This window comes from Borostomias antarcticus (assembly GCF_949987555.1).
Source record: "Borostomias antarcticus genome assembly, chromosome: 27".
NCBI classification, from domain to species: Eukaryota; Metazoa; Chordata; class Actinopteri; order Stomiiformes; family Stomiidae; genus Borostomias; species Borostomias antarcticus.
The window spans coordinates 711,750-739,712 of NC_140260.1; the positions used below are offsets into that span (position 1 = coordinate 711,750).

General features: G+C 42.8%; 1 protein-coding gene across 1 annotated transcript in view; it reads left to right on the plus strand.

Moving 5' to 3' along the window:
* Positions 1-14,740: 14,740 nt before the first annotated feature.
* ice1 (KIAA0947-like (H. sapiens)) overlaps positions 14,741-27,963 on the plus strand; it is a 35,054-nt gene continuing 21,831 nt past the window's right edge. Inside the window, exons 1-2 of the mRNA XM_084459305.1 lie at positions 14,741-14,880; positions 14,985-15,043. Of these exons, the coding sequence (XP_084315431.1) occupies positions 14,773-14,880; positions 14,985-15,043 (167 nt within the window). The 5' untranslated portion in view covers positions 14,741-14,772. The remainder of the gene's footprint in view (positions 14,881-14,984; positions 15,044-27,963) is intronic.

The window sequence follows — 27,963 nt, forward strand, 5'->3', positions numbered from 1 at the left end:
CCTCCCGGGAAAGCCCACACCGGGAACTGGCCATCACCATTGAAGACACATTGGTGACACTGACTCGGACTGCGAGGAATCTGGGTGTGACCCTGGACGACCAACTGTTGTTCTCTGCACATATCACATCTGTCACAGTCCTGCAGATTCGTGCTCTACAATATCCGGAGAATTCGCCCTTTCCTCACTGATAAAACGTTGCATGTGCTCATCCAGGCCCTGGTCATCTCCCGCCTGGACTACTGCAACTCCCTCGTTGCTGGGGCCCCGGTGTCAGCCCTTAAACCCCTGGAACTTGTCCAGAAAGCTGCTGCTCGCCTGGTGTTCAACCACCCCAAGTTCTCCCACACAACTTCGCTTCTCCATTCCCTACACTGGCTCCCTGTAGCGGCTCACATCCAATTTAAAACCCTGGCACTAGCCTACAGGGCAATGTCCCTTTCATTCAGCCCCCTCCTAACTCCAGGCCATGGTCAAGCCCTATACTCCTTCCCGACCGCTACGCTCTGCTACCTCAGGGCAACTGGTTGCCCCGTCACTCCCAGGCCCCTGCAGTCGATCGACACGGTCACAGCTCTTCTCTGTCCTGGCCCCACAGTGGTGGAACGAACTGCCCACTGACGTCAGGACAGCAGAGTTGCAGCCCATCTTTCGCCGCAGGCTCAAAACGGATCTCTTCAAGAAGTACTACCACGATCCTCCCTCCCTCCCATTGTATTTTAGTGCTATTCTTGCACTTTGCCTTCAGCACTAGATTATGCTCTTAGTCACTTGTTTTAGAAAGAAGATGCACTTGTTGTGCTGAAATGTGTTGAAGAAGGACATACTGTAATGAGGCTGGCTAATGAGAGACATTGCCATGGCTACTAATGAGAGACATTGCCATGGCTACTAATGAGAGACATTGCCCTCTTTTCCTTCATGTAACAGTCACGTAGATATCTCTATTTCCGCCTGCTCTCCTCCTCTATGAGCAGGGATTATTAATGCTTTATCAGCCTGAAGTAAGCCGGTGGTCCCATGTAAAATAAGGTAATTGATGTACGACTTTTTCTTGGACCTACAGTGACACATTGTTAGAGACAACTGCTGGGGGGGATGGGGGGATTTCCCCCCCTCTCTGGTTTTGATATCCCCTCCTCTGATTATTCATTTCTATCGCTGGTGGGGATACGTTTTTATCCCTGCTTCTGGTCAGACTGAATATAGCTACAATTCCTGTGCCCGAAAATAGATGCCGCAATTTAGAAAAACTACACTAGCTATTTCAAAAATATGATTTACAACAGCTAGCCGTGCATTTCATTGTCATGGCAACTGTCAACCAAGCGCCTACTCTAACTTTCCTTTGTTCTGATGTTTACATTTGTTCAATTTCTGGACATTAAATTTTATTTGAAAATGTCCCCCCCTCTGTTTTTTTTTTTTTACAAATCGCACCCTGGTTAGAGTGATCGCTAGCTAGCTAGCCAACATGGACAAAGTTCACAGAATTAATACTACAGTATGCCTAGCCAGGAAGACAGCGTCAGATTATACAAACTACCCTGGTGATCTAACTCTGAAGCCTATTCTTTTCCATGCAGCATTTTTTACATTCAGATCTATGTAAACATGTAATTAACTGCTCCTCCATTTCCTTGTACTGTATAGTGCTTGCGGAGGACTCTAGGGGGCACACTCATGGATGTATTAAAAGAACTGGATGCGGTTTTGAAAGATGGCTGCCCATTCATTCCAATGAAAGTTGCTCACCCAGCGCATGAAACATTTTGAACATACTTCCTGTAGGCCACAGCACAGGTGAGGTAGTGTTGTTTTTGGCTCCATGGACCATGGCACCGGGGCAGCAGTGTTTCTCTTGGCCCCGCCCATCCCTCTTTCCCAGAGACCATTGCAGCGCTGCCATAGACATGCATGGGGGGAGAAACAGCTGTGAGTCATTTTTGACTTTGAGTGATACCAGATTTATTTTTGTTTATTTCCTTTATGTCTATGGGAAAAGTATTTTTGACCAAAAATGCCTCATGGGACTAGGAATACTGAGCTTGACCATTGCACTCAAAATGTTTCACAGCCAGAGCTGTTGCTGTGGGCTTGGACACAATGTAACCTTTACCTTATTGCAACGTATCGCACATGTGCCAGTATGATCCAAATTCACGTGTGTTTAATCAGATTAATTGAAGGTTAGCTAGCTAACATGGAGAAAAGTGGGACACAGAACTATAACCCGTCAAAGGAAGAGAGCTTTACTATTGCATCTTGCTGGATCTGATGTTAAGGATATTTTTTCATCGCTTCCAGGGGTGGGATGGTAACAGATTATAACGCCGCAGTCAGATAATTTAATTTATACTTTGTTCTTATGAGAGAGGTACAGTTGCCTATATAGTGCTACTGCAAGTGGACTAAACAAAGTTTATGCTCCAATAGCAAGTGAAGCATAGTTGGTTGGCAAACCTGGTTCTTGGGAACATGCATCGTGCTTCCACAAGTGCTACACTGACTTGCACTGGCTCATGAAGGACATGGGGATAGGGCCTAGTGGGCACAAAGTATCATCTCAGGACTAAGGTTTGGTGGCTTGGCATGGATAGGATAGCCGGAAGACACTGTAAATCATGCCATTGTTGTCAGACAGTAAGACCTGATGCACCAGAGTATCACTAAGTCATACACTGTTACCAGATTTACCCGGCAGGACGTAGCCATGGATTTATTAGGGCTGCTACCAACAGGGCAATACTTGTGGCACAGTAGATTATTACAGCTGGTACTATGAGTACAACATTCTGAAATCAACAGCCAAGACAAGGAGATTGAAAGTTGTGAAGCGTAGGCTAAAAGTAGGCTAGACTGTGTCCGAATATCGCTAGTTCAGTAAAACTGTTTTGATCGCTGAGCGTTGTTAAGTGAAGTGAACGGAGTAGAACATAGCATCATGGCGTAGCCATTTTTTGGTTTTGCGAGTCCCGTCTGAATGATAGCTTGGTTTCGCTAACATTAGCAAGCGAGCTGTGTACAAAACTGTTGTGTACCCACCGTTAACAAAACCATAGTAAAAAGTTTTATTCTGTCTTTAACTACACAAACATAAAAAAATACAAAAACAATTAATAATGACTCAGTGTACGTGCTTTAGAAATGATATGAATAACATAAAAATAAAAAAGTATACAGAATTTGCAATGCATTTTACAACGGTGCAAAGCCTACCACTAGAGGTCACTTCAGCACTTTAATAGTACAGCTCAGTTCATGTTTATCAGATTGAGCTAGTCAGGCAACTTTGTGTTTATATGTGTGGTATTTATTCAGTTTAGGAACTCTCTATTCTGGCAGGGAATTGCAGCTTTTTTTTCCCGCTGTGAGACTGTGTTCAGACATGACATGTAGGCCGCTGGTACTGTCCACTGACCAGTTACTGGTTAGCGAAGAGAGGCTGTATCCCATCGGACTGAACCCTCCCCTCCCGCCACGGAGGGTTTATCTGTCGACTGATAAACTAAGATCTACTTAGAGTAATTAGCTCACCTGATTTGCACTGCTGCCGCTGGCAAAGACTCTATGGGCTGATCATTCTCAGGACGTGGTTGCTGAGATAGTGGACTAATAAATCAGAGCCGAGCAGGCAGGCATTGGGGACGTTACAGGGCTGAAGCCCAGGTGAGCGACTCGTTATCTTGCACTCAGTCTAGCTTGTGCTTCTCATTATTATTATTGGTGGTTGGTGAGAAGCTTGTGCGGTGTCTGAACCGCGAAGGAGGGTTTATCAGTTGGCTGGGATTCTGTCTCATTGTTAACCATCAACTGGGCCTTAATAACATAACTTATTACATTTTGTGTATAAAAAAAACACAAAACTGCCTGGCTAGCTCAATCTTGACATAACTAAGATATCTGCTAAAAAAATAAATAAAAATCTACGGACTGATTTAGCTACTACAGTATGCCTGCAAACTTTTAAAGGGCACCGCACATGCTAAATCAATTTTGTAATGTGTTTATCATATACATGTTGGTCTCTGATGGTCCTACCAATGTACAAAAGTTGATATCAAACAACCCAGTCGTTTGTTTATGGTCAGCACTTTCTCCTGCCCTGGAAGTTCCACCCTTCAACAAGCCATTCGGATTTTCAGAGTTTTCTGCGTTGTTACTGACGTTTTGGTGATGTAGATCGAGGAGCATTATTATAGTCCCGCCCAGGTCCCGCCCTAGCGGCCAGGTTTGCTTCTGCTCTGAACTCTGCCATTTTCCAGCCGAGTCGAGCAAGTCACATTAGGAATTATGCCATCGCTGTTCTGTTTTCGGCTGCAAAAATCCACAAATATCGCTACATCTTGTCCCAACTCTTCGTGAAGAAATTGGCACCCCTCCCCCGCCCCTCCCCCTCCATCTCATTGGTCAACGGGGCTTTCACAGGAATCTATTCAAACAGACAAAATAAGACGGCTCAGGGGCGAAATGTAAGTTTTTTTCTGCATAGGACATTAAAATTCACTTTTCCCCAGACCCCAGAAACCGATTTTAGGTAGGTAAAAACAGCATATGCGGTGCCCTTTAAGATAGGTTGCCAAATTCCTGTTGCCGCCATCTTGGCTGATAAATTACTGACCGGAAACTGCACAGTGACATACGTTCCACTCAAAACCGTTCCACTCAAAAATTTGAATTTGTTTCCAGCAGGGCTTAAAAACGAAATTATTTTTCAATCGGTTCGCTCCGTGTAGAACCAGCATATTTAACGTTTCCGTTCTCGTGTTCCACCACCAACATAGCGTTCCTGAACCGGTTAAGAACGAAAAATAACGTTCCGTTCACCGTTCCGGGGGTGTTAGCCTATTAAGACTCTATAGGCCTACAGTATTTCTTGTACAAATATTTTCTTGTACTGTTGCTGCAAGCTATTTTATTCTGCGCCTGTAGGCCTATTGTTTGTTTTTATTTCATTTTATAATGTTTTATGTTATTTATAAATTTATAAATATTTATTAGTCACCTCATTCATTCATCTGCACAATCCCTATTGTTTATGCTGCGTTCCTTTTGTATGGGAGCTCCGGATTTGGCGCCTATACGCGTAATACATAGCCTATCGTCTGACATCCGCAGTCTTTAATTTTATAGTAATTTAACTTATGCTATTCAATGATTAGGGGTGTACGGCACATTGTCACTAAAGTGTGCTCATATTAATTAATGTAGCCTAATCATTTGGTTTGTGAAAGTCAAGACGTGACAGAAATCTGTGCAACAATAGGCTATGACTAGATTCCAAGAGGCACGCTCGCTTTCACAGCCTAATTGTCGAGTTGAACTCTGAAGGAGGCAGACCATTAAATTCGCAAAACATAGGTTTATGCATACTAGTATACATCCAAGCAACTGTACTCCGTGTTTTAAATAGCCAAACCATACTTGGAGCGAGATGCGCAAAGAGTGAAAATTGGCTTCCGCTGAATGTTGGTTATAAAGATAGAGGAACTTTATTGCAGACACGCAGGTCCATATAAAACATTATATTTGCACAGTAGGCAGGTCCATATAAAACATTATATTTGCACAGTAGGCTATTATTTCTTTCACTTTATTATTTGCATCATTCTTTGTGGACCAATGTTGGAATAAATTTGCCTTTGAACGTTATTGCCCTCTCTGACATCCGCGGTCTTTATGTGAAATCTAGTTTTAGCCTACTGAAACATTACAGGCTATAGGCTAGTCTACTCTTCTTCAATTAAACAAAATAAATCACATTGATATCTTTGCTAAGTACTAAGCTGTAAGGACAGGCTGAACTACTGTTTTGCACTGGCAAACAAAGGAGAGTGTGTGACAGCCCTGCGCAACGCGTGCTAATTGGCTGCCGCTGAGTAGTTGGGAAACCTCAAGAATAGTCATGCATCTTAGCTTGCAGAGTTTGAGAAACATTCTAAATTTTTCTAAATAGCACTTGTTGTAGAAACTTGGGAATCCTGTTTTTAGACTAGTCATGTAATCGGTTACAAAACCACCGTCTAGTCATCAGTGAAAAAATTCGCTGCGCACATCCCTAGTCTGAACTAGGCTATGGTGTGTTGTTGTAATATCTAAATCTCTTTATTTCGCTAAGCAAGCATTTAAGATCCTGACTGTGAAATAACAGATTTAGGGGCCTAGGCTACATTACAAAAACAGGACAAGATGTAGCCTACAAATTTAATTAATTTAATTTAGCCTATTCGGCCATAAAAGTTTCAGCTTTATTCTTTTTTACAATTATTTTTAAGTTATATAGGCCTACTACAAAGAACGAAAAAATAACGTTATTAACCGGTTTTAAACATTTCAAATTAACGTTTCTGTTCTGGAACAATTAAATACCATTTCGTTTTCGTTCCTGTTTCTGTTCCTCGTAAAATACCGTTCGTTTTCGGTTTCCGTTCCTTGAACCGGTTCGGAGCCTTGGTTTCCAGAACAACAACAACAAACATCTTTATTGTCATGCAGTGAAACACACATCACATGGTGTAGGGAGGCGACAACGTCGAAATACACACACGAATGGAAGTGTCCACCAATGAAACTCTCCTGTTCTTAACCCATCCCGTCGTCCTTCCCCCAAGGGCAGCTGGGAGCAGAATAGGCAGCGTGCATGAGCCGTACCTGGGGACCAATCCTAATGCTCCTGTCTGTCTTCGTCAGGGATGGACAGCGTTAGCGATCTGTTCTTCTGCATGTTTTTTTTATCTTATTTTTTATCTTATCTCATCTTATTGTTGATGCATAGAAGCCATCTTGATTTGATGTCTGCAGCTGTGGTTGGATCAGGTCATGGAACACCCCCCACACCTGAGTAAAATGGAGGAAATCCAAGTTCAGTTCATGTATTTTGACGTTGAACGATTTTGACATTGAACTCGGAAAATCCAATGTTTCTGATACAACTGGAATGCAGCATAGATTTTTTGAGGGAAGTATATATATGTCCCAGAAGGATTTGGAAAAACTTGTCCATGCGTTTATCTTCAGTAGACTCGACTACTGTAACGGCATGTATACAGGTCTCTCTAAAAAATCGATCAGACAGCTGCAGCTGATTCAGAACGCTGCTGCTCGAGTCCTCACTAAGACTAAGAAAGTGGAGCATATCACACCAGTACTAAGGTCTCTACACTGGCTTCCTGTCTGTCAAAGAATTGACTTTAAAATACTGCTGTTGGTTTATAAAGCACTGAATGGTCTATAAAGGCACTAAATGGTCTGTAAAGCGCATTGTGTTGCCTCTGGGTATGAAATGCGCTATACAAATAAAGCTTTGATTGATTGATTGAAGAAGAGAAGGTGAATAAGTTCACAACTCAACACTACACCACGCAAGCTTGTAAGCAAAACAGGAAACAGTGCTGTTGTGGAGTCCCCAACAGGAGTTTTTTTGGTCTTTCTTCCCAACAGGAGTATTTTACACTTAGAAAAGGAGCACTTATTTTACACTAAGAAAAGTACAGTCAGGACACAACTGAAACACTCAAGGGGCTAAGAACAGTGCAGACCATGAGACATAACCCATTGTTATGCAGGCTCCTGACCAAGGCATCACAGTGCCACCAGACACTCAAGAGTTAGAGCAGGGGTTCCCAAACTTTTCCATGCCAAGGACCCCCAAATAACTGTAGCATCTGGCTGCGGCCCCCTAGCCTGGCAAGGTTGACCTGAGCTCACATTCTGTTTCTCTCCGCATTTGCGAATAGCAAATAGGGTCTGGCGATGCCAGGCTAGCGGCCCCCTATTACAAGATGGCAAAAATCCAAAACTTTTTTTTTCCTAAATCCCAAAAGATTTTCTCAGGCAGATTTTTTTTTTTTTCTTTTACTTTTTCCCTTTTCTTCTCCCTTCCAACTGGCCCTCCTGGGGGCCCCGCCCCCACTTTGAAAACCACTGAGTTAGAGCACACAGCGTTAGAAGAGTTACAATGAAAATGCCTGACTGTGTGATTAAATAAAATGGGTATACTGAGGAGTCGTAGTTGTGTTAGTGTTTACTGAATTCTTCTTCTTTATTATTAATATTGTTATATATATATTTTTAAGTTTGTTTTATACTGTATGGTGTTGATGTGGTGGGAAACAAAAAGTGTTTGGAAAATGGGCCACACGGTTGAAAGTGTTAAAAACTTAAACTGAATTGAAAAGTTGATTTCCCAGAATGCACTGGGTTTAGATGTGACATCTGTGGGAAACTTTGACGTCACTGTTGAGGAACAGAAAACTGTGCATGCAAGAGAATAAACTAACAAACAGAAATATTGTGTGAGTATCTCAAACAGAAGGTTGTGGTGGTCATTTGAATATCATGTCTTTTGAGGCTTTTGACAAACTCTAACTCATCACATAAAACAGGTTTTCGTTTTTAATAAAGGTTAGTCGAGAACCCAAGTATATCAGTCCTAGATAAGGGTTTATTCACAGTTTATTTAGATATTAGTTTAGCAAGGTCTGCTGTGGTTGTACGTATGCTCCCAATTGCACTGCAGGATCTAGGTAAATTCTTAGATGGGATACCATGGTGTTGATGGCGGTAGTGTATCATGATGCCAGTAGAGGGCGCTCAATCTTCAGTGCCTAAGGGCAGGGATTTGGACTCTAGGCTACAGTCCATCAGAGTCCTCTAATCATCCCAAGGTGTTGAATCATCCTTTGCCTTTCAACTGGCACATTCATCACTCATCCACTGTAATAGCTTGTGAAGTACGGGCAGACATTTTTTCTTTTCTGCCACACATGGCCCCTCATGGCTATTCATTACCTCCACCCCAGCGCAGGGCGAGATGTCATGTTTTCGGTGGTGTGTTTGTTCGTTTATTTGTTCATCTGTTAGCAGGATTATGCAAGAACTAAAAGACTGATTTTCCCGAAACTCGGTCGGAGAGTATAGCACGGGCCAACTAAGAACCCATCAAATTTTGGAGTGGATTCAAATCATGGGGTGGGTCCACAAGCCCTCCAAACATGGCCGGCCATTCACCTCCACTCATTTTTTGGACTTTGGGGGAGAAAAAAATCAATTCGTTGTCAATAGGGGGGATTGAAAACTGGCATAAAGCTCTCGACTTAACGAATGCAACAATACCAAAAGTGTCCTGCTCGCATGCATGTGCGTGCGCACAGATCCATGAAATGCATTAATGGGCGGAGGCCTTTGCTCTCAGCACCATTTCTACTGTAGTTCTATGATGGCTTTACTCTGCAACACCCAAACATCTGAAAAACAAACCAACAAATGGAATAATTCTAAAATGAACAAAGTAAAAGGACATAGGCTTAACTGCCATAAAAAATGAATTATATCAGGAAACAGTTCTTTTTTGGTGGAAACAAAAGGGGCATAATTCATCCCAGAATTCTTGGAGTGGGTTAATGTTGTGGGCGGTGGTTGCCACTTGGGGATTTAAAGGCTCTGCCCAGAGGTTTCTCTTGAATCTCTTCAGTGTTTTGTGTGTGAAGTGATTAAACCATAGATGCATTAAAATAACTTGATGTGGTACTGAAAGATACCCACCCATTCATTTCAATGAAAGTTGCTCACCCAGTGCATGAATCCAAAATAGTTTCAATGCTTCCTACTTCACTTCCTGCTTCTGCTGCCCACAACGCATGCGCAGTAGTGTTTTCGCAGCATCATCTTGCCGGAAACCTGGCCCCACCTATCCCTTGTTCCCACAAACATAGAAGAAACAGCTGTAAAACTCCAGCTTTTGGCGGCTTTAAAAAAAAATTAAAGCTGCAAGCAGCCTCTATAGGGGCCAAGCGCAATAAATGCATCAAAGCATGCCCCTCTACAACTGTACGTCTGGGAAATGGCATGGCAGTTAGGCTTAAACCGGAAATGAGCTCTCTAGCGCCCCCACTTGGTTAGATTGGGCCAATAATGGAGGGGTCTCTTTCCGTTATGTGTCCAGACATGGCTACAAAGTTTGGTGGTGTTTGGTCTATCCACTGAGACATTATACACCTTTATGTAATAATCCCCGCCCAAGCATCACACTCTGCAAACTGAATTGCCCCATAAAGGCATATTTTTATAACTTTTCAAAAGTCTGCCTTTATAGTCCTGTAGACATCGGTCCCTAGATTGTGTGTACAGTTGTGTGTACAGTGCTTCTTACAGATTGGTCAAAATCTCTAGAAGGAAATAGATTTTAAGTGTTTTTCAAAAAAATAAAAATGGCGGAAAATCTATAGAACCGGAAGTTATAGGTCCTTGAGGCAAATTTGTTCATCATGAGGAGAGACCAAGCCCCCAGGAATCGAAATCTAAAGTGAAGGCCTATTGAACCGCGCCATCTTGGCTAGATTTGTAGTCACTTGGCTATTTCCGGTTACTTTTGACTTGCGCAGTTGAGCTTCTCTGGCCGACGCGCGTCCACGAAAAAGTTCACATTTCTCTGAAATGTAGACGCACGTTCCCGGCTCTCTCGGCTCTCCCCGCTTTGATTTAGCAATGAAAACCGGCTTGCATATTAACCTGTTTTTGTCAAATATATCAATTGGAGAAATTATTTTTTGATCCTGGCATCTTAGTTTTAACAGGTTAAATATAATTGAACATGTTTTGTTTGCTAGTAGATGGTATTCATTCCGTTCGCGATAACGTTATTGCAGCCAGGCTAAATTCCTCCAGGGAGCCAGTGACCGGCGAGTTGAAGAGCTTCACTCCCCGCCAGCAGGAGCTTTGGCCGCGGCTACCGCATCTTGGATAACCCGCTGAGTTCATGGCTGCTATTTCACACTCGCCCTTGATCAATCCCAATACCGATCCATGGTAACAATGAATCAATCGTTCAGATCAGATCGGCAGTGCTGCATGCATGTTACAACATCATTGTTACCTTTATTAACATAACCATAGCCTACATTTATCTCTCTAACACTAGGCTATCCATCTTACACCAGTCGGCCATTCGATAAATGGAAGCGGTGAACGCCAACGTTGACTGAAAACACCCAAACTCAGTGTATCGTTTCATCTTCATGCTACACATCAACTCCTTTACATTGTATGTGAATAAATTCCTGTTATTCTAAAAATATCCCATTTCTGTCCATTCCTGGAAAAGGCTAATAATTGCTGTCAAATGATCACTCCAGTTTATCACCGTATCCCACTACCATTTCAACTATGCACAGGAGGTTGTCTTGTGGTCATTTTCATTAAAAAATGATTAGCCTGATCAGTTTGTTGTATGTATTAAGCCCTTTTTGAGCGGTATGCTTGTATTAATAGCTTATAGCTTGCCATACTCACCAACCTTGGGACCTCAGAAATAGGGAGCATTTCCAAACCAAATTGCGGGGGGGGGGGGGGCATTAAAAGCATTACAAATTAGACATTAAAAGCATTAAAACGAAATGTGAAACATTATATATATATATATATATATATATGTGTGTATGGAGCAATTGTTTTTAATGTCCGACTTTTGTCTGTGCTGTTCAGTAAATTTGCATCTGTCCTAATTTATTGTAGCCTATCTACTACACAACCTAGTTCAAATTTATGAATCTCCCGCGGAAGTCAGGAGGGTTGGCAAGTAGGCTATGGTCACTGCTCCCCAGTAAAATTGAATAATTGAGGGGTTACTTACAGTACAAAAAAGTACAGCATTTGTAGAACTCGGATGATACTACATAAATTGCCATGCAAAGCCAGAGACTGTTGCTTGTAGACGACAAGACTGCTGTAACCATTAAAGTTTGGAGTAGGCTGCATAAGCTTACACTTAACAATGCACACACACAAAACGCTCAAAAAGGGCTTAATACATACAACAAACTGATCAGGCTAATCATTTTTTAATGAAAATGACCACAAGACAACCTCCTGTGCATAGCTGAAATGGTAGTGGGATACGGTGATAAACTGGAGTGATCTTTTGACAGCAATTATTAGCCTTTTCCAAGAATGGACAGAAATGGGATATTTTTAGAATAACAGGAATTTATTCACATACAATGTAAAGGAGTTGATGTGTAGCATGAAGATGAAACGATACACTGAGTTTGGGTGTTTTCAGTCAACGTTGGCGTTGACCGCTTCCAGCTATCGAATGGCCGACTGGTGTAAGATGGATAGCCTAACGTTAGAGAGATAAATGTAGGCTATGGTTATGTTAATAAAGGTAACAATGATGTTGTAACATGCATGCAGCACTGCCGATCTGATCTGAACGATTGATTCATTATTACCATGGATCGGTATTGGGATTGATCAAGGGCGAGTGTGAAATAGCAGCCAGGAACTCAGCGGGTTTTCCGAGATGCGGTAGCCGCGGCCAAAGCTCCTGCTGGTGGGGAGTGAAGCTCTTCAACTCGCCGGTCACTGGCTCCCTGGAGGAATTTAGCCTGGCTGCAATAACGTTATCGCGAACGGAATGAATACCATCTACTAGCAAACAAAACATGTTAAATTATATTTAACCTGTTAAAACTAAGATGCCAGGATCAAAAAATAATTTCTCCAATTGATATATTTGACAAAAACAGGTTAATATGCAAGCCGGTTTTCATTGCTAAATCAAAGCGGGGAGAGCCGGGAACGCGCGTCTACATTTCAGAGAAATGTGAACTTTTTCGTGGACGCGCGTCGGCCAGAGAAGCTCAACTGCGCAAGTCAAAAGTAACCGGAAATAGTCAAATGACTACAAATTTTGCCAAGATGGCGCGGTTCAATAGGGCTTCATTGTTGATAGCGGCCAGTGAATGGAGTGGCTGTATCCAGTTTATATAATACATCCATGGGAGAGACATATGTGTGCAAATGACATATGTGTGCAAGTGTGTTTCATGTCTGCAGGTCAAATGGGGCCTGAGATATGCCTGTTCAAAGTTCGCGATTTCAAATGGTTCCTTTAGCACCACCATTTGGCCTATCGATGCAATATTTTTTGGGGCCCAGTTTTCCAAGGTGGGTGAGGTGTGTGAGAAATTTGAAAACTTTTGACCAATCACACACAGAGTTAGCGGTCATAATAATAATAATAATAATAATAGGGAATCCATACAATAACAATAGGGTCCTCACCCTTTCAGGGCTTGGCCCCTAAATAGACCCAATAGTTTAAAACTTGATCATTCAAAGAGTAGTTTTTGTTTTTGATTGATACCCAGAAATGTTTTTGTTTCTTTCCCCAGCCGTTTCACTACCCATGTACTGTACGTCTCACTACCCATGTACTGTACGTTTCACTACCCATGTACTGTACGTCTCACTACCCATGTACTGTACGTTTCACTACCCATGTACTGTACGTCTCACTACCCATGTACTGTACATATCACTACCCATGTACTGTACGTCTCACTACCCATGTACTGTACGTTTCACTACCCATGTACTGTACATATCACTACCCATGTACTGTACGTCTCACTACCCATGTACTGTACGTCTCACTACCCACGTACTGTACGTCTGTGGTAAAAAAGTATTTTTGAGCTGCATGCCATCACGTGACTCTGCAATACAGAACTTGGCCACATCACAGCCCAAAGCTGTTCCTGTATGGGCCTTGGATTAAACACCTCCCTATAAAATCTCTCGGCAACACACCTCCACATCAGCTGTCCATTAAGATTTGTGATCAACATAAAACCAGAGTTACAGCAACAGCAACACATATTAACAGAAAATATAAGACACAGGGATGGATAAATAAATGAATTATAGGGGTAAACACAATGACAGGGCTGAAGAAGACAGCCACATACACTATATGGAACAAAGTATTGGGCCACCTACACATTACACCTACAGGAGCTTTTATGACATCCCATTCTAAATGTATAGGCATGGAGTTGGTCCCCCTTTGCAGCTATAACAGCTCCCATTCTTCTGGGAAGGCTTTCTACAAGATTTTAGTTACTTGTCCAAAAAATGAATGCTGGTGAATGGACAAACCAGGAAACGGCTCATGGACCTGCCCTGTGATTCAGATCGTCTCCAAAATGGAATGGATTCTAAGTTGGCCCATGCTACACCCCTCCACAAGTTTCATGAAAATCAGTGTGGTCGTTTTTGCAGAATACCGCTAACAAACAATCAAACAAACACACAAACAAACAAACAAACAAACAAATACACTAACAACCAAATAAACACACTAACAAACAAACAAACACACGGCACCGAAAACATTACCTCTCACCCTGCGCTGTCGCTGGGGGGGGGGGGGGGTAACAACACTACTGCGTTTCATATAGGGCTCCCAGTAGCCTGCCTACAAATCTGCGAACCGTGTTGGCACTAGTCAAGCGCAAAATTAGTGCGAAAACTACGGCAAAACTCGTCACCCAGGGAGAGTTAAAATGGCTGTGAATACACCGTGTGTAACCCAAATATTGTATATTTACTAAAAATATATGTAACTTGTAACATGTAGGCGTAACGTTAGTGCTTTATTTCTGTAGAAGAACACTTTAGATATGAATCACGAATGAAATCCTTTCAACTATGATTTTGGAATGGATTAGGTAACCCGAGAGTGAGGGGTAAAACTTCGAGCCAGCTCAAATTTACAGTAAAGCTATGCTCTCACGGATCACTCGAGTCACCGTACAGAAATGTATTTCTACACAGGCATTGGTAAGAACACCACTGTCTGGTCCTCATTGGGGTCCTCCTTCAACGTGGTGCACGCGAAAACAAAGTTGTCAGATTCTCCACAGCGATTTAAGATCACAGATTATAGGATATGTGAATGCTGTGAAGTTCTATTTTGGTTGATTGGAGATGATAAGAGTTACTATCATGATGCCTGGGGAGAATCATTCACATCGAGTTCAAATTGCAGCGGACGCCACTATTGGAGCCTGTCAGAACTGCACTGTTCTGCATGAGGTGAGACGAACAACCTCCCTGCTCAAACAAAGTGATCCAGATCAGGTGGATGTAGCTGAACCTAGTCTGGAGATAACTGACATGTGTTGTCTTGTATATTGCAGAGCCTGAAGAAATATGTAGCGGCCTTCGTGACATTGAAACAAAAGATCATTGACTCGGAGTAAGTAACGTTACCTGGATGTTGCGTTATCCAGCTGATATACCAGCTGCAGCTAATGTTCATTCACGTTCATTCAAGTGCTTTCAATTGATGACCTTCATAGCTAACACTTTTCTTCCCCAGCCTCTTGGTGAATGAATACCAAGATAAGTGTAATGATATCCTTTTGATACAGTGAGATGTGCCCGTGTTTCCTTAGTTTTGGTGCATGCTAAGTAGGGCTGGGCGATATGAGGAAACATGCGATGTGCGATGACTGTTCAATATTGCGATGAGATGGGACCTGCGATAAATGTGTGTGTGTATGTATAATATGTGTAATATGTATGTTAATATAGCTAAATATTAAAGGGTACATATTATCTACAGTACATTAAAGCATATCTTTCTGCTTTAATATATACATCTAATATATACAGCTAACATAGACCACAAACATTGAATAGCCTATGCCCATTAAATAAAGAAATTGAACAATTATTTGTATCCAACATGCTTTTATTTTGAAGGCTCAAACCTGAGATTCCGGTAGGCTACATTGTTTGCAAATTCAAACAATTTCAAAGTCTTAAAAACCTTTTTAATGAACCACATGAACCACTCTCAACTTGGTGCTTTTCAGACCGGTGGCTGGCCACCCTGTAAACAACAGACCTGTAAACGGAACATTCACTTAAATAACATAAGCATAAGAAAGGGAAGTTTAATTTCCCCAGCTCTAATTATTATTTTAAAACTACTCTCTTTAAACAATTTTTCATCTCTCAACTCTTTCTTAACTAAAAGATATCTGGGGGAAAACATCAGTACAATAAATTAAACATGGCAATTGGCAAATTAAACATTTCTCCCACTGTAAAGATCAAGGCCTGCCAATGCCATCACCCTGCTTAACAGGTTGCAATTACATCTGTAGTACTATGAGGGAGAAAACTGAAATGAGTAGAACCACTAAATCAAGAGAAAGGCGGATTTCTTCCTCCCAAAACTCATTTTACACTTCTCTTATTTCAAGTTCTTGAACAGGAATACCAACATGTTCACTTTACTAGGTTTCAAGTATGAGCGTTGACATGTAACCACCTTGTGGACTCTCCACCAAGCCAAAGGGTCTGCCTCACTAGCTGGGTTTCCATCCAAATGTATCGCAAATTTTAAGCGAATTTTGGGAAAATCCGCAAAAGAAAATATGAATGTACGCACGTTTCCATTCAGTTTTGTTTTGCAAATATTGGGTGTCAGCAGGTCGAGCTGCTGACTCCCAATATGGTGGCACTTCTCGTGAAAATGAAAATAAAAATGCAAAAAACACCCGTAGAAGAGGGTGCAATGAAATAACATCATTAACAACAGAACCGCCGCGGCTCACTATATATATCGGCCAGTAGCCATTGAATGCCTACCGTAAGAACGTAAGAATCGTCTTTTTGCGGTAGGTCTATATATACGGTCTTAGGATTATACTGTACAACTCAAGGCCTAATGTTGTCCTTTCATACTACTCTCACACTGACACGGCTATATGGCAATAAAATAACACAACAAAAAAAGTTTACTCCAAGGTGCTGGAAAGGAGGGTCCGGCCGATAGTCGAACCTCAGATCGAAGAGGAACAATGCGGATTTCATCCTGGTCGTGGAACCACCGACCAGCTCTTCACTCTCGCGAGGATCTTGGAAGGGGCTTCGGAGTTTGCCCAACCTGTCTACATGTGTTTTGTGGACTTGGAGAAGGCTTACGACCGGGTCCCTCGAGAGGTCTTGTGGAGGGTTATGCGGGAGTATGGGGTGAGGGGGTCCCTACTTGGGGCCATCCAATCCCTGTACACCCAGAGCGAGAGTTGTGTCCGGGTCCTCGGCAGTAAGTCGTCTTCCTTTCCGGTGGGGGTTGGCCTCCGCCAGGGCTGCGCTTTGTCATCAATCCTGTTTGTGATTTTCATGGACAGGATATCGAGGCGTAGCCGTGGGGAGGTGGGTTTGCAGTTCGGTGAGCTGGGGATCACGTCGCTGCTATTTGCAGATGATGTGGTCCTGATTGCATCATCTGCCTGCGACCTCCAGCACTCTCTGGATAGGTTCGCAACTGAGTGTGAAGCGGCTGGGATGAGAATCAGCACTTCTAAGTCTGAGGCCATGGTTCTCAGCAGGAAACCGGTGGCCTGTCCGCTCCGAGTAGGAAATGAGTCCTTACCCCAAGTGAAGTAGTTCAAGTATCTAGGGGTCTTGTTCACGAGTGAGGGAACCATGGAGAGGGAGTTTGGCCAGAGAATCGGAGCAGCTGGTGCGGTTCTGCAGTCACTTTACTGCACTGTTGTGATGAAAAGAGAGCTGAGCCAAAAGGCAAAGCTCTCGATCTACCGGTCTATCTTCGTCCCCACCCTCACCTATGGTCATGAAGGATGGGTCATGACCGAAAGAACGAGATCACGGATACAAGCGGCCGAAATGAGTTTTCTCCGGAGGGTGGCTGGGGTCTCCCTGAGAGATCGGGTGAGAAGTTCAGTCATCCGGGAGAGACTTGGAGTAGAGCCGCTGCTCCTTTGCGTCGAAAGGAGCCAGTTAAGGTGGTTCGGGCATCTAGTGAGGATGCCTCCTGGGCGCCTCCCTAGGGAGGTGTTCCAGGCGTGTCCGGCTGGGAGGAGGCCGTGGGGTAGACCCAGGACTAGGTGGCGGGACTACATCTCCGCACTGGCCTGTGAGCAGCTAAAGATTCCCCAGGCAGAGCTGGTTGATGCTGCCAGGGAAAGGGAAGGGATAAGCGGATGAAGATGGATGGATGGATGGAATGTTATTTTCACAATTTAACAAGAATAGTAGTCTACACTTTACAAAAGGATGAACAATGAAACGGCTAGCCTACAAGAACAGCATTTTGGCCAAGGATCCAAATAAAACAGAAGCCTACTGTAGGCCTACAGATGAAGCATAGAATGTAGATACATAATAATTATCTAATTAATAATTATTCAAGTTAATATATGAGAACGCATCGCTTTTTGCAGTAGCCTAGGCCAATGCATCTTGTGATCACAGATGCAGCATAGAACTTTGATGTTTAATAATTATCTAATGAAATGAATAATTATCTAATTATCTAGTTGATATAGGCTATGAATAAAACAATAAGCCGTTTATTGGCTATGGGCTACTAGTTGTAGGCTATACACGAGTTGATGCGCTCTGCTCTTACGCGCGGTTGAGGCGGCAGCTCAAATACACTTCGCACATATTCTCTGCACCTTGGCAGTGCAACTGCCACAGACAGCTTTGGTGCACTTTGTGCATTGGTAGACAGTTCTGTTCTTGCTGCAGCTTGTCTTCACCATGCAGGTATTTTTTGGGGAGTGTTCTTCTGTGGACACTGCGAGGGGCGCTGCTGGTGGCTGTTTGGACGCCAGAGCGCGCAGCTCTTCAGCCAACTGGAGGATAAAGTCACATCTGGGGAGGCTCTGTAGACTATGCGTCTCTCCACCAGTCCCCAGCGAGTCCAAGCTCCCCCAATGAATAATACTTACTTATAATAGCCTACATTGCGTGAAACTGTGCATATGATAGGCTATACATAGCGCGAAACTGCGCATTCCTTATAACCTTTCATTGAACAGCTGGCGGCCAATATAGGTATAAATTAAAAACATACACGATATATTTTTTAATTTGAATGATCTTGAATATAATTAACAATAGGGGGTGCAACAGAACCCAATTTTTGAAAAAGTCATTGACTTGCGGACAATGGAAGTCTTTGGCGGTTGTTGTGTTAAGAGAGCGTCTCATGTCAACAACTTTTTGGTCAACTCACAGGTCTGTACTGAACTACGACGAGATGGAGAGATTCTTTGTAAACTCGATGGCTCTTGGGAGAACTCTCATTACTGTTTTGTCAGCGTTGTCAGCTTACATCACCGTCTTGATGCAGAGATGTGAAAGAGTAAATGTAATGACCAGAGTACTGTCGGAAATAGCTGGAACGTCATCGTTTATTCGCAAAATCTGTTTCCGTTGCAAAAAGTCGAATTTTTCTACTATCGATACGCTGACTTTTCCACCTCCGAGCGTAAAAACCTTATCGCGATATTTAGGCCTTTTTTCGAATTTCTGGCGTTTCCATTCAATTTTTTTTCCGCAATTTTGGAAAATGCTAATTTTAAGAGGTGGATGGAAACCCAGTTACTGTCAATGGTGGGGGACAGCAAGTAGCTGCTTCAACAACTTGTTCCAGTTGCATGGCTGCTGTGGGAGCTGGACGTGGATTTGATTTGAGCAAACTGTCCAGTGATGGCTTTGCCTTCTTGCTGGGTGGATCCATGGCTCCGGCCTCCATGTCAGGTGTTCCCTCCTATGACACAGAGAAGAATACAAAAGAAAAAAACACATTCCATTTAGATGATGCACCATCTGATTATTGTGTGTGTGTGTGTGTGTGCATGCGAGTAACTGAGTATTTTTTTATTAATTATTTTTGTATCCCTATTAGGGATGGGCATCAATGATCGAAGATTGATAATTGATAAGGATTTTGGCACAAAAAAATTTGCTCGATAATCATTAATAAATTCAGTGGAAATTAGTTTGTCTACGTTCTGTGTAAGAAATGTATTTGTTGAATTAGTAGGCTACGCTATGATGCTACAGGTTCCCGAAGTAACGGTATAATTGATGCATATTAATATTTAGCCAGTCCAGCAGCAGCAGAACAGCCTAGCCATGTTGAAGACCAAGCGGGCAAAACGAAGTTTGGCGTGGGATCATTTTTATTTAAAAGGCGACACGGCTTACTGCAGGTTGGCCAAATTAGCGCAAACCTACCTCTGCATCCCAGCAACCTCGGTCCCCTCAGAGCGAGTGTTTTCTGCGGCTGGCCTGACTGTCACCAGATTGCGTTCGCGTCTCACCCCTGAGCATGTTAATACGCTCATCTTTCTGAACAAGAACCAGTAGGCCTACTAGGCTCTCACTGGATTAAAGTTAAAGCTGGACGCTCTTAAGGACACTAATGTTTACGTTTTCAGTCATCCTCCTACAATATGTGTGAGTATTCTTTTTTTTTTTACGATACAACTGGTGAGTAACGTTAACTTATTTTTGCTAGATTTGTTATTTATTTAACGTAAAATGTGTTGTTAAACAATACGCTACTCACTGCCTTGTTTATTTAAGAGGATTGTTATTGGACTGAAGTGTCTACTTTGAATGCCGTTTTGAGTGCAATCGCGTCAGCATGCGTGGACAGCCTAATGTAGGCTAACGTTATCAGAACACAAGAAATAAGGCTATTTTAAAGGAAACATGCTTTATTTGTTATTTCTGCCTTAGGTGTTGTTTTAATGGGAAAAAAAGCTTATCAATTAATCAATAGTTGATTGTTAATTCTTTCAATTATCAAAAAAGAAATTTGGATCGTTTGCCCATCCCTAATCCCTATTGAATTATGTGATCTTTCTCTATTTTCTTAATGTGGACTCTTGGCTAAAAGAGATCAAAATAAATTCATACCAGGGCTTGTTGTCATTAAAATGTATAGTATAATCTAATTACCTTCCGCGCTACTTCTGTCATTTCTGAGAGCACCCTGGTCTTTGTCTTGGACTTTCTCGCTGCTGATGTAGGTGACCTTGAACCTGGGGTCCACCAAGGATGCAGTGTCCAGGAGTTCTTGTGTTGTGGGGTCACCATACTTTGTCTCCAAGTAGCTCTGGATGTTCTTTTTGATGGTCTTCGTTAAGCCGCTGTCCCCTTCCTTTTCTGCAAGATGTGATGTCTTCAAGAGATGGACTGGTTTCACATATGAAACACTCACATAGCTTTCTGCAGAAAGAGCATCAGTGAATACTTCCAGAGGATGGAGAGCCGTGTCTACAGACTCAAGTACATCCATGTCCTGCCAGGAGGGGTCGAGGTGGCGTGTTTTTCTGTCTGCAGTGAGGACATCAGATATGGCTGGCCGCTGCTCCAAGATCCTCTACATCTTCTACCTCGAGCCCCACCTGGTTGGGCACTCTGTTTTGGGTTGGTGCTCCGGGAGGCCGTGCTTCTTTTGTGCTTCTTTCAGTGCTTGCTTCTGCTTTCAACTATGGGAGAAATGTCCCACCTCCTTTTTGCAAACACCAGCAGCACGGGCTACACGCTGACGTGGGTCATTTTTAACAGCATTTTCTGGAAAGACATGAAAAAACACACACAAAAATGAACCTGGCAGTCATTTTTAGCCCAACTGCAAAATATAATACAATTCAGGGGGATAATAATGAGACAGACTACCATAATTATCCCAAAAAGCCACATTTCAAAGAGCTGACAAATGCACTAGGGAAAGTTCAACAAAGATTATAATTCTCTTTAAATGTGTGCATTTATTTATTTATTTATTTTTTCATTCAAATCAATAATAGGTCTGTGTGTGTGTCACAATGTCAGATAAAGCATATTTATTTAAACTTACCGATCGCCAGATGGAGTCGGTGGCCAAAACATTGAAGACTGACCCATCTATTGAGTTCGATGGCCTTCACAATATTTGACCCGTTGTCAGTGGTGAAGCAAGCAAGCTGCTCTTCCTTCAAATTCCATGAGACCAGCGCCTGGCGTAACCCAGATGCGATGTTCTCTCCATTGTGTTGATCGGGAAAGAAGGCTGTCATTAGGCATCGTGTTTTCAGGTCAAACTCCTCGTCCGATAAGTGTACCGTGAGGCTGAGGCAGGGTTCTGTTGTTCGGCTGGACCAAAGATCTGCGGTGCAGGCAAAGTATTCAGCTTGACTCACTTCTGCCTCCACGGTCTTCCTGCAGGTTTCATACATTTTGGGAATGGCGACTTTGGAAAAATAAATCCTTGATGGAATCTGGTATCTCCGGTCCAATTTGTTTATCAGACTCTTAAACCCGTCTTTGCCCACAGTGCATATTGGCATCATGTCCTTCGTCAAACAACGAGTTATGGAGTCTGTAATTTCTTTGTGGCTTTTGGATGTTGTCGAGTAAGGAGTCGCATTCTCTAAACTCAGAGAAATGGACGGTTGCGCTGATGTTACTCGGACTCGGCGTTGTCGGCTGCTTTGCGGCCTGGCTGTCTTTGCGGTCTGACTGTCTTTGCGGCCTGGCTGTCTTTGCGGTCTGACTGTCTTGCGGCCTGGCTGTCTTTGCGGTCTGACTGTCTTGCGGCCTGGCTGTCTTGCGGCCTGGCTGTCTTTGCGGCCTGGCTGTCTTTGCGGCCTGGCTGTCTTTGCGGCCTGACTGTCTTTGCGGCCTGACTGTCTTGGAATTGTTTCTGCAGTTCTTTGTGGTTGTGTTGCTGGTGGTGATGACGATTGGTTGTGTTTCCCCTCGTAGTTGCCACAACTGCCCCGCATGTTTTACACAGTACCTGTGCTTGCAGCACGTCATCTCGCTTAAATCCAAAATAATTCCAAATGAGAGAAGAGCTGTTCTTTTTCGCCACAAGGTCCTCGTCAATCTCCTCAACTACATTTTCCTCGCTATTCTCTCCTCCTTCGTCAGCCATCATACTAGAAAACCAACATTACTCGCTTACTGTGGCTGTGTTCGAAATGACATGCTAACATACTGCCTACTACATACTCTGCAGTGTTTCCTGTGGAACTGGTCTCTGGGTCTGGTGGTGTGTGAAAAAAAGAGTCCGATTTCAAAACCAAAGTGGGGGATAGGAGACCGTCCTTCCTCCCTTGTTCCTCTCTCCTTGTCCCCTTCCTTCTCCTCTCTTGCGCTCCTCTCAACAACCCCTCTCTCTTCTCTCTCATCTGTGCCTCAACTCTGTGCCTGTGCCACAGTCCTGTCCTCTCCTTCCACAATCCCTGCCTCTTGCCTAAAAAAAAAAAAAAAATTAACTGAGTAGGACTATAAAGAGTAGGCCTATAAAGATGGCTTAACTTGTCTCGTAAGGCTGGTAAAGTCTTAGAGCTTAAAATGTAATTAATTACATGTAACTGGACGGGATAAAACGGTAAACCCACACAGGCGCTTAATAAATCATATGGTTTATAGACATATTTTAATCAGATGTAGCCTATTGTAGGTTACCATTATACAGCAGCTGTAGATGTAAAAAAGAAAAAAAAGGTAAGCTAGTCTTTAAACATTCCTAAATAATTTGTTGCTTTTTCTGTTATTTTGATTGGCACTTTTGAGGTGGCTGGAGGATGAACGTTAATGCAAGCTAGTGTTAGTTCAGCCAGCCAAAAAGACGGTCGCACAAACCATCAGGCAGCGCTGCGCCTGACTCGCACGAAAGTTGCAGAACCTACTCGCACTTGTGGTGTATGTCTCCTTGACAACGCTCGCTTGGAGGGCTGACTGACACAGCAGCGCGTAGTTCAAATGGAGCAGGCTCCGCTTTGGCTCAAACTGTATTTTCAGTTAACGTTACGTAACGTTAGCAACACAAGGCCAATGTATCATATTGATTTTTTACTTGTCCGATCAGACAACTGCACGAGGCATTCCTCTTGCCCGAACAGAATTTACTGGTCCCTGGGAAGCAGGCAAAACTGTTAACCTACAGGTAGCGTGCCTTGTTCCTTAATCCCCCCCGATGTGAATCATGACTAGTCGGCAATAACCTAGCCTACCTGACTGGTCTCATCATTCTCTTCTCTTCCTCTTCAAAAGTTGTTGTGTGTCCACATGGAAATTGTATTGATATATTAGGTTATAGGATCCGCTTGTTGTCATCAGAATTATAAAACCAAAGGCTTTACCAACGTGCTTGAGATGGGCAGGAGCTGTTGGTACGTCTAACTGTAGCTAACGGCACTTATACTACTAACATAAATGTATTTTAGACAGAGTAGGCTAGGCATTTTGTGGAGTAGGCCTAGGTGCCAGCACCAGTGTTTGGCCCAATTCAAACACTGGTTAACACTATGGTAATATTTGAGCCTCAATAGCCTACTTGAGCCTCAATAGCCTACTTATCTTTCGTTGTAACCTCATGCCCCTCACTGAAGAAAAAATCATTTCATTTCATGCGCCGAGTCTTCCGATCACCTCAGAAAGGAGCAGCATGGAGCGGCACAGAGCGCGCGGCCTATAGGCTCTTAATAGTCTTATTGAAAATAAATAGTCCTAATGTGGGCGCAACAGTGGTTTTGAAAGCGCATTTAGGCAGAAATATTTAGAAAGTTTTGAGTTTAGAAAGAGAATTATTTGCTTTTGACCAAAATCCGATTGTGTAAATGGTTGATTTTCTGCAGAATTGTATATGAGACATGCAAAGCAATGTAGAAGGAAACTAAATTGTTCTAGAATCTATTCTACCCATGTGGTATGCACATTGACCATTGCAAACAGTCACCTCTCGAGATTTTTTGTTTTTGTCCGTTTGGCAAAAACACTTTTTTTGGAGCCTAAATTTTCCACCATAAAATTTCACCCAGAATGTGTGGGCGTGGTCATGAGAACTGTCAATCAACTGATGTAATCAATTGATGACAGACCATGCCCCACCCCCCACTTGTCAACCTGACCAGACAGCTGCAGTCGCTTGGTGTCGTCCTCATCTTTTCGTTCTGTGGAGTTGGCTGAGTCTAATGATTTAATTAGGCCTACTGGTAATAATGCTTGCATTAAAAAAACATAGACTTGAAACTTAAACGTGTTACCATAGCTACCATGATAAACGATCATCTTAGGAAACCATTTTCACAAACTAGCTAGCACTAACGTTAGGCCCAGACTTAGTCCTATAGGCCTATGACGTAGACTAACTCCTATAGGCCTATGACTTCCAATAATAATTTTGGCTACATAGCTAGTTAAAAGCACAACTATAGCTAACGTCTGAACCAAGGCTCTGAACCGGTTCAAGGAACGGAAACGAAAACCGAAAACAAACGGTATTTTACGAGGAACAGAAACGGGAACCAAAACAAAATGGTATTTAATTGTTCCAGAACAGAAACGTTAATTTGAAATCTTTAAAACCGGTTAATAATGTTATTTTTTCGTTCTTTGTAGTAGGCCTATATAACTTAAAATATTTTTTTTTTTAAAGAACAAAAAAAAGAAAAAAAAGCTGAGCCTTTTATGGCCGAATAGGCTTAATTAAATTACTATTATTAAATTTGTAGCCTACATCTTGTCCTGTTTTTGTAATGTAGCCTAGGCCCCTAAATCTGTTATTTCACAGTCAGGATCTTAAATGCTTGCTTAGTGAAATGAAGAGATTTAGATATTACAACAACACACCATAGCCTAGTTCAGACGTTTATGGTATGGTTAGAGATTATTAGCATGTGGATACAGTCGTAGCCTATACAGTACCATATAGGCCTAGTGCCGTCTGAATAGGCCACAAGTAGGCCTAACGAAGCGCTCCGTTGAATGGCTATAACTTCCAGTCAGGTAAGGGCTTTTTATCGGCCTGGTGATCAAGAGATAGGCCTATTAAATGTTTTGCACTAAATTATATTTGCTGTCGTATAGGCATACAAGCAGCTGCAGTCTGGTGGATGTCTCAGATAGGTGGCAAGACATAAGTTAATACATAATAAATAAATAACATAAAACATTATAAAAACTAAATAAAAAACAATAGGCCTACAGACGCAGAATAAAATAGCTTGCCGCAACGGTACAAGAAAATATTTTTAAAAAGGATGATGATGATTTATGATAGACCTGCGCATAGTTTACGGTGTGGATTAAGGGCATACGAGAATAGGACTAATGTTGCGTATTTCTTGTAAGATAATCAACAAGGCTTCACTACAGCACACATCACCAAGGCTAATATTGTTGGCGATAAGGCCACCACAACCCTAGACTTGTTGATTATACCTTACAAGAAATACTGTAGGCCTCTAGAGTCTTAGGCTAACACCCCCTGAACGGTGAACGGAACGTCATTTTTCGTTCTTAACCGGTTCAGGAACGCTATGTTGGTGGCGGAACATGAGAATGGAAACGTTAAATATGCTGGTTCTGCTCGGAGCGAACCGATTTTTAAGCCCTGGTCTGAACTGCTTGCTAATGTCACCTTATGATAATGATAATCTATCTAATCTATGTTATGTTATTTTTATTTATAATGCGCCCCCCAACCAACTGTTACATCAGCCCGGGGCGCAGCCCAGGTACAAAGGGAGACAAACAAAAACAAAGGACTGCAAACGAACAGATTAACAAGAAACGCCAGGAATTGGAGAGTGGCTGGCTGCTGTCGGGCGTAGCGCCGCCATCATGCTTCCTAACAAAGCGCTTCACAATACAAATAACAGATAAAAAGGAAGAAAGAGCGACATACAAAATGCAATATCTATCCGTTGTCTTCTCTCTAGGGGACTGTTATTTAGAATGAGAGGTTCTCTCTAGGGGACTGTTATTTAGAATGAGAGGTTCTCTCTAGGGGACTGTTATTTAGAATGAGAGGTTCCACCCAATAGCCTGATGGTAAATAAAAGCTATAATCTTTTAAATTGACAAATCCGTCCCTCGTTTCTAATGACCGGTTTGCATTCCAGTCGCACATCGCTGCGCGCCCTGGCCAGTGTAGGCAGCTGAGTAAATGACTGTCGATGGATAGGGTTCATGGACATGCCCAAACTGATGAGGGCTGATTATATAAACTTCGCTTGATCATGAGCTGTTGATGTACTGGAACATTTTATCCAGGAACGAGAGCAGTAGGGGAGTCGTTGGCGAAAAAAGAAAAACTAGTTTAAACATGTCAAAACCCACTTTTACAAAAGGGTACTCATTCTTCAATAAATAACGTGTAATGACTCAACAAACAACCTAGCCACAAGCCACTGATGGGCGAATGGGAGGCCTAAACTTGTTTGGATGCATCATGTTCTGGCCTGTATTTAGTTCAGCATCCATTCATAGTTCAGCAGCACACATGCCCACCATACGCATAGATAAACAGAGTTGTCCATATTCACTTCCAATATGTCTATTCATCGAAGCGTGCTATGCCATTGACACGGTCAAAAAAACGCATGCTTTGTGCATCCCAAAACGCACATCTTGGAACACAGATGTGATTGGGCTACGCGTTGGTTTGCTAACGTTAGCTAACGTATCTAGGGTTAGGGTTTTTGCCTATTTTGCAGCCCATTTTGATGCCTCTGGCGCCTTTTCTTGCTCTACGGCTCGTGGCAGTGCAGAGGACTAGGAAGACAGAGACACCACAGCGTTGGACAGGACCAGAGGGAGAAGAGGCAGAGCATTAGGGACATGCGTGCATGTGTGTATTGTCATCTGGAGGAGGTGAGATGCTTGTGGGAAGGGGGTTGGGGTGGGTGTCCCACTCACTTGGGCAGAGGCGTCTTGCTGGGCTTGACCTCACACAGACAGTCGCTGTTGAGGGCCTGTTTTGAGGTGCAGGGTCAAGGGTCAGCATTCAGTCCAGCAGGTCCAGAATCTGAGCAGGAACACCAGAGGAGAGGGAGAGAAATGAAGAGAGCAGCAGAAGAAGAAGAAGAAGAGGAGACATAAATAGAGAAGAGAGAACAGTGTCATACACTACAACCAAACATTCAGAGACATTACTCCCTACATTCCCTGGTATCAAGGGCGTGGTTTGCGTATGGACGGTCGGGACATGTCCCTACCAACATTTTGGGAGGCCCAAATTGTCCCTACCAACTTTTAAGCAACCTTGTTCGCATTATCTTTGGAGTGCAGTTATATTAGATAATTTAGATGACCTTCCAATAGTTTGGAAAGACAGAATTGACCGTACCATTTTGAGTGAGTTAGTTTGCATTGTTCGGAGTTCCATATTAGACCGTTAGCCTACCCCTTTCCTCCACCGTGAATGTGCCATCCCAGTATTATTCTGATATTTTTTTGGTTTGGTTGGTTTGATTGGCTCATTTGGCTAAGATAGATCATTGCATTTTTTTACATTTTGCTGGATCTGAAGACCAACAGCCTTACAGACAGACGCTGACAGCAAGC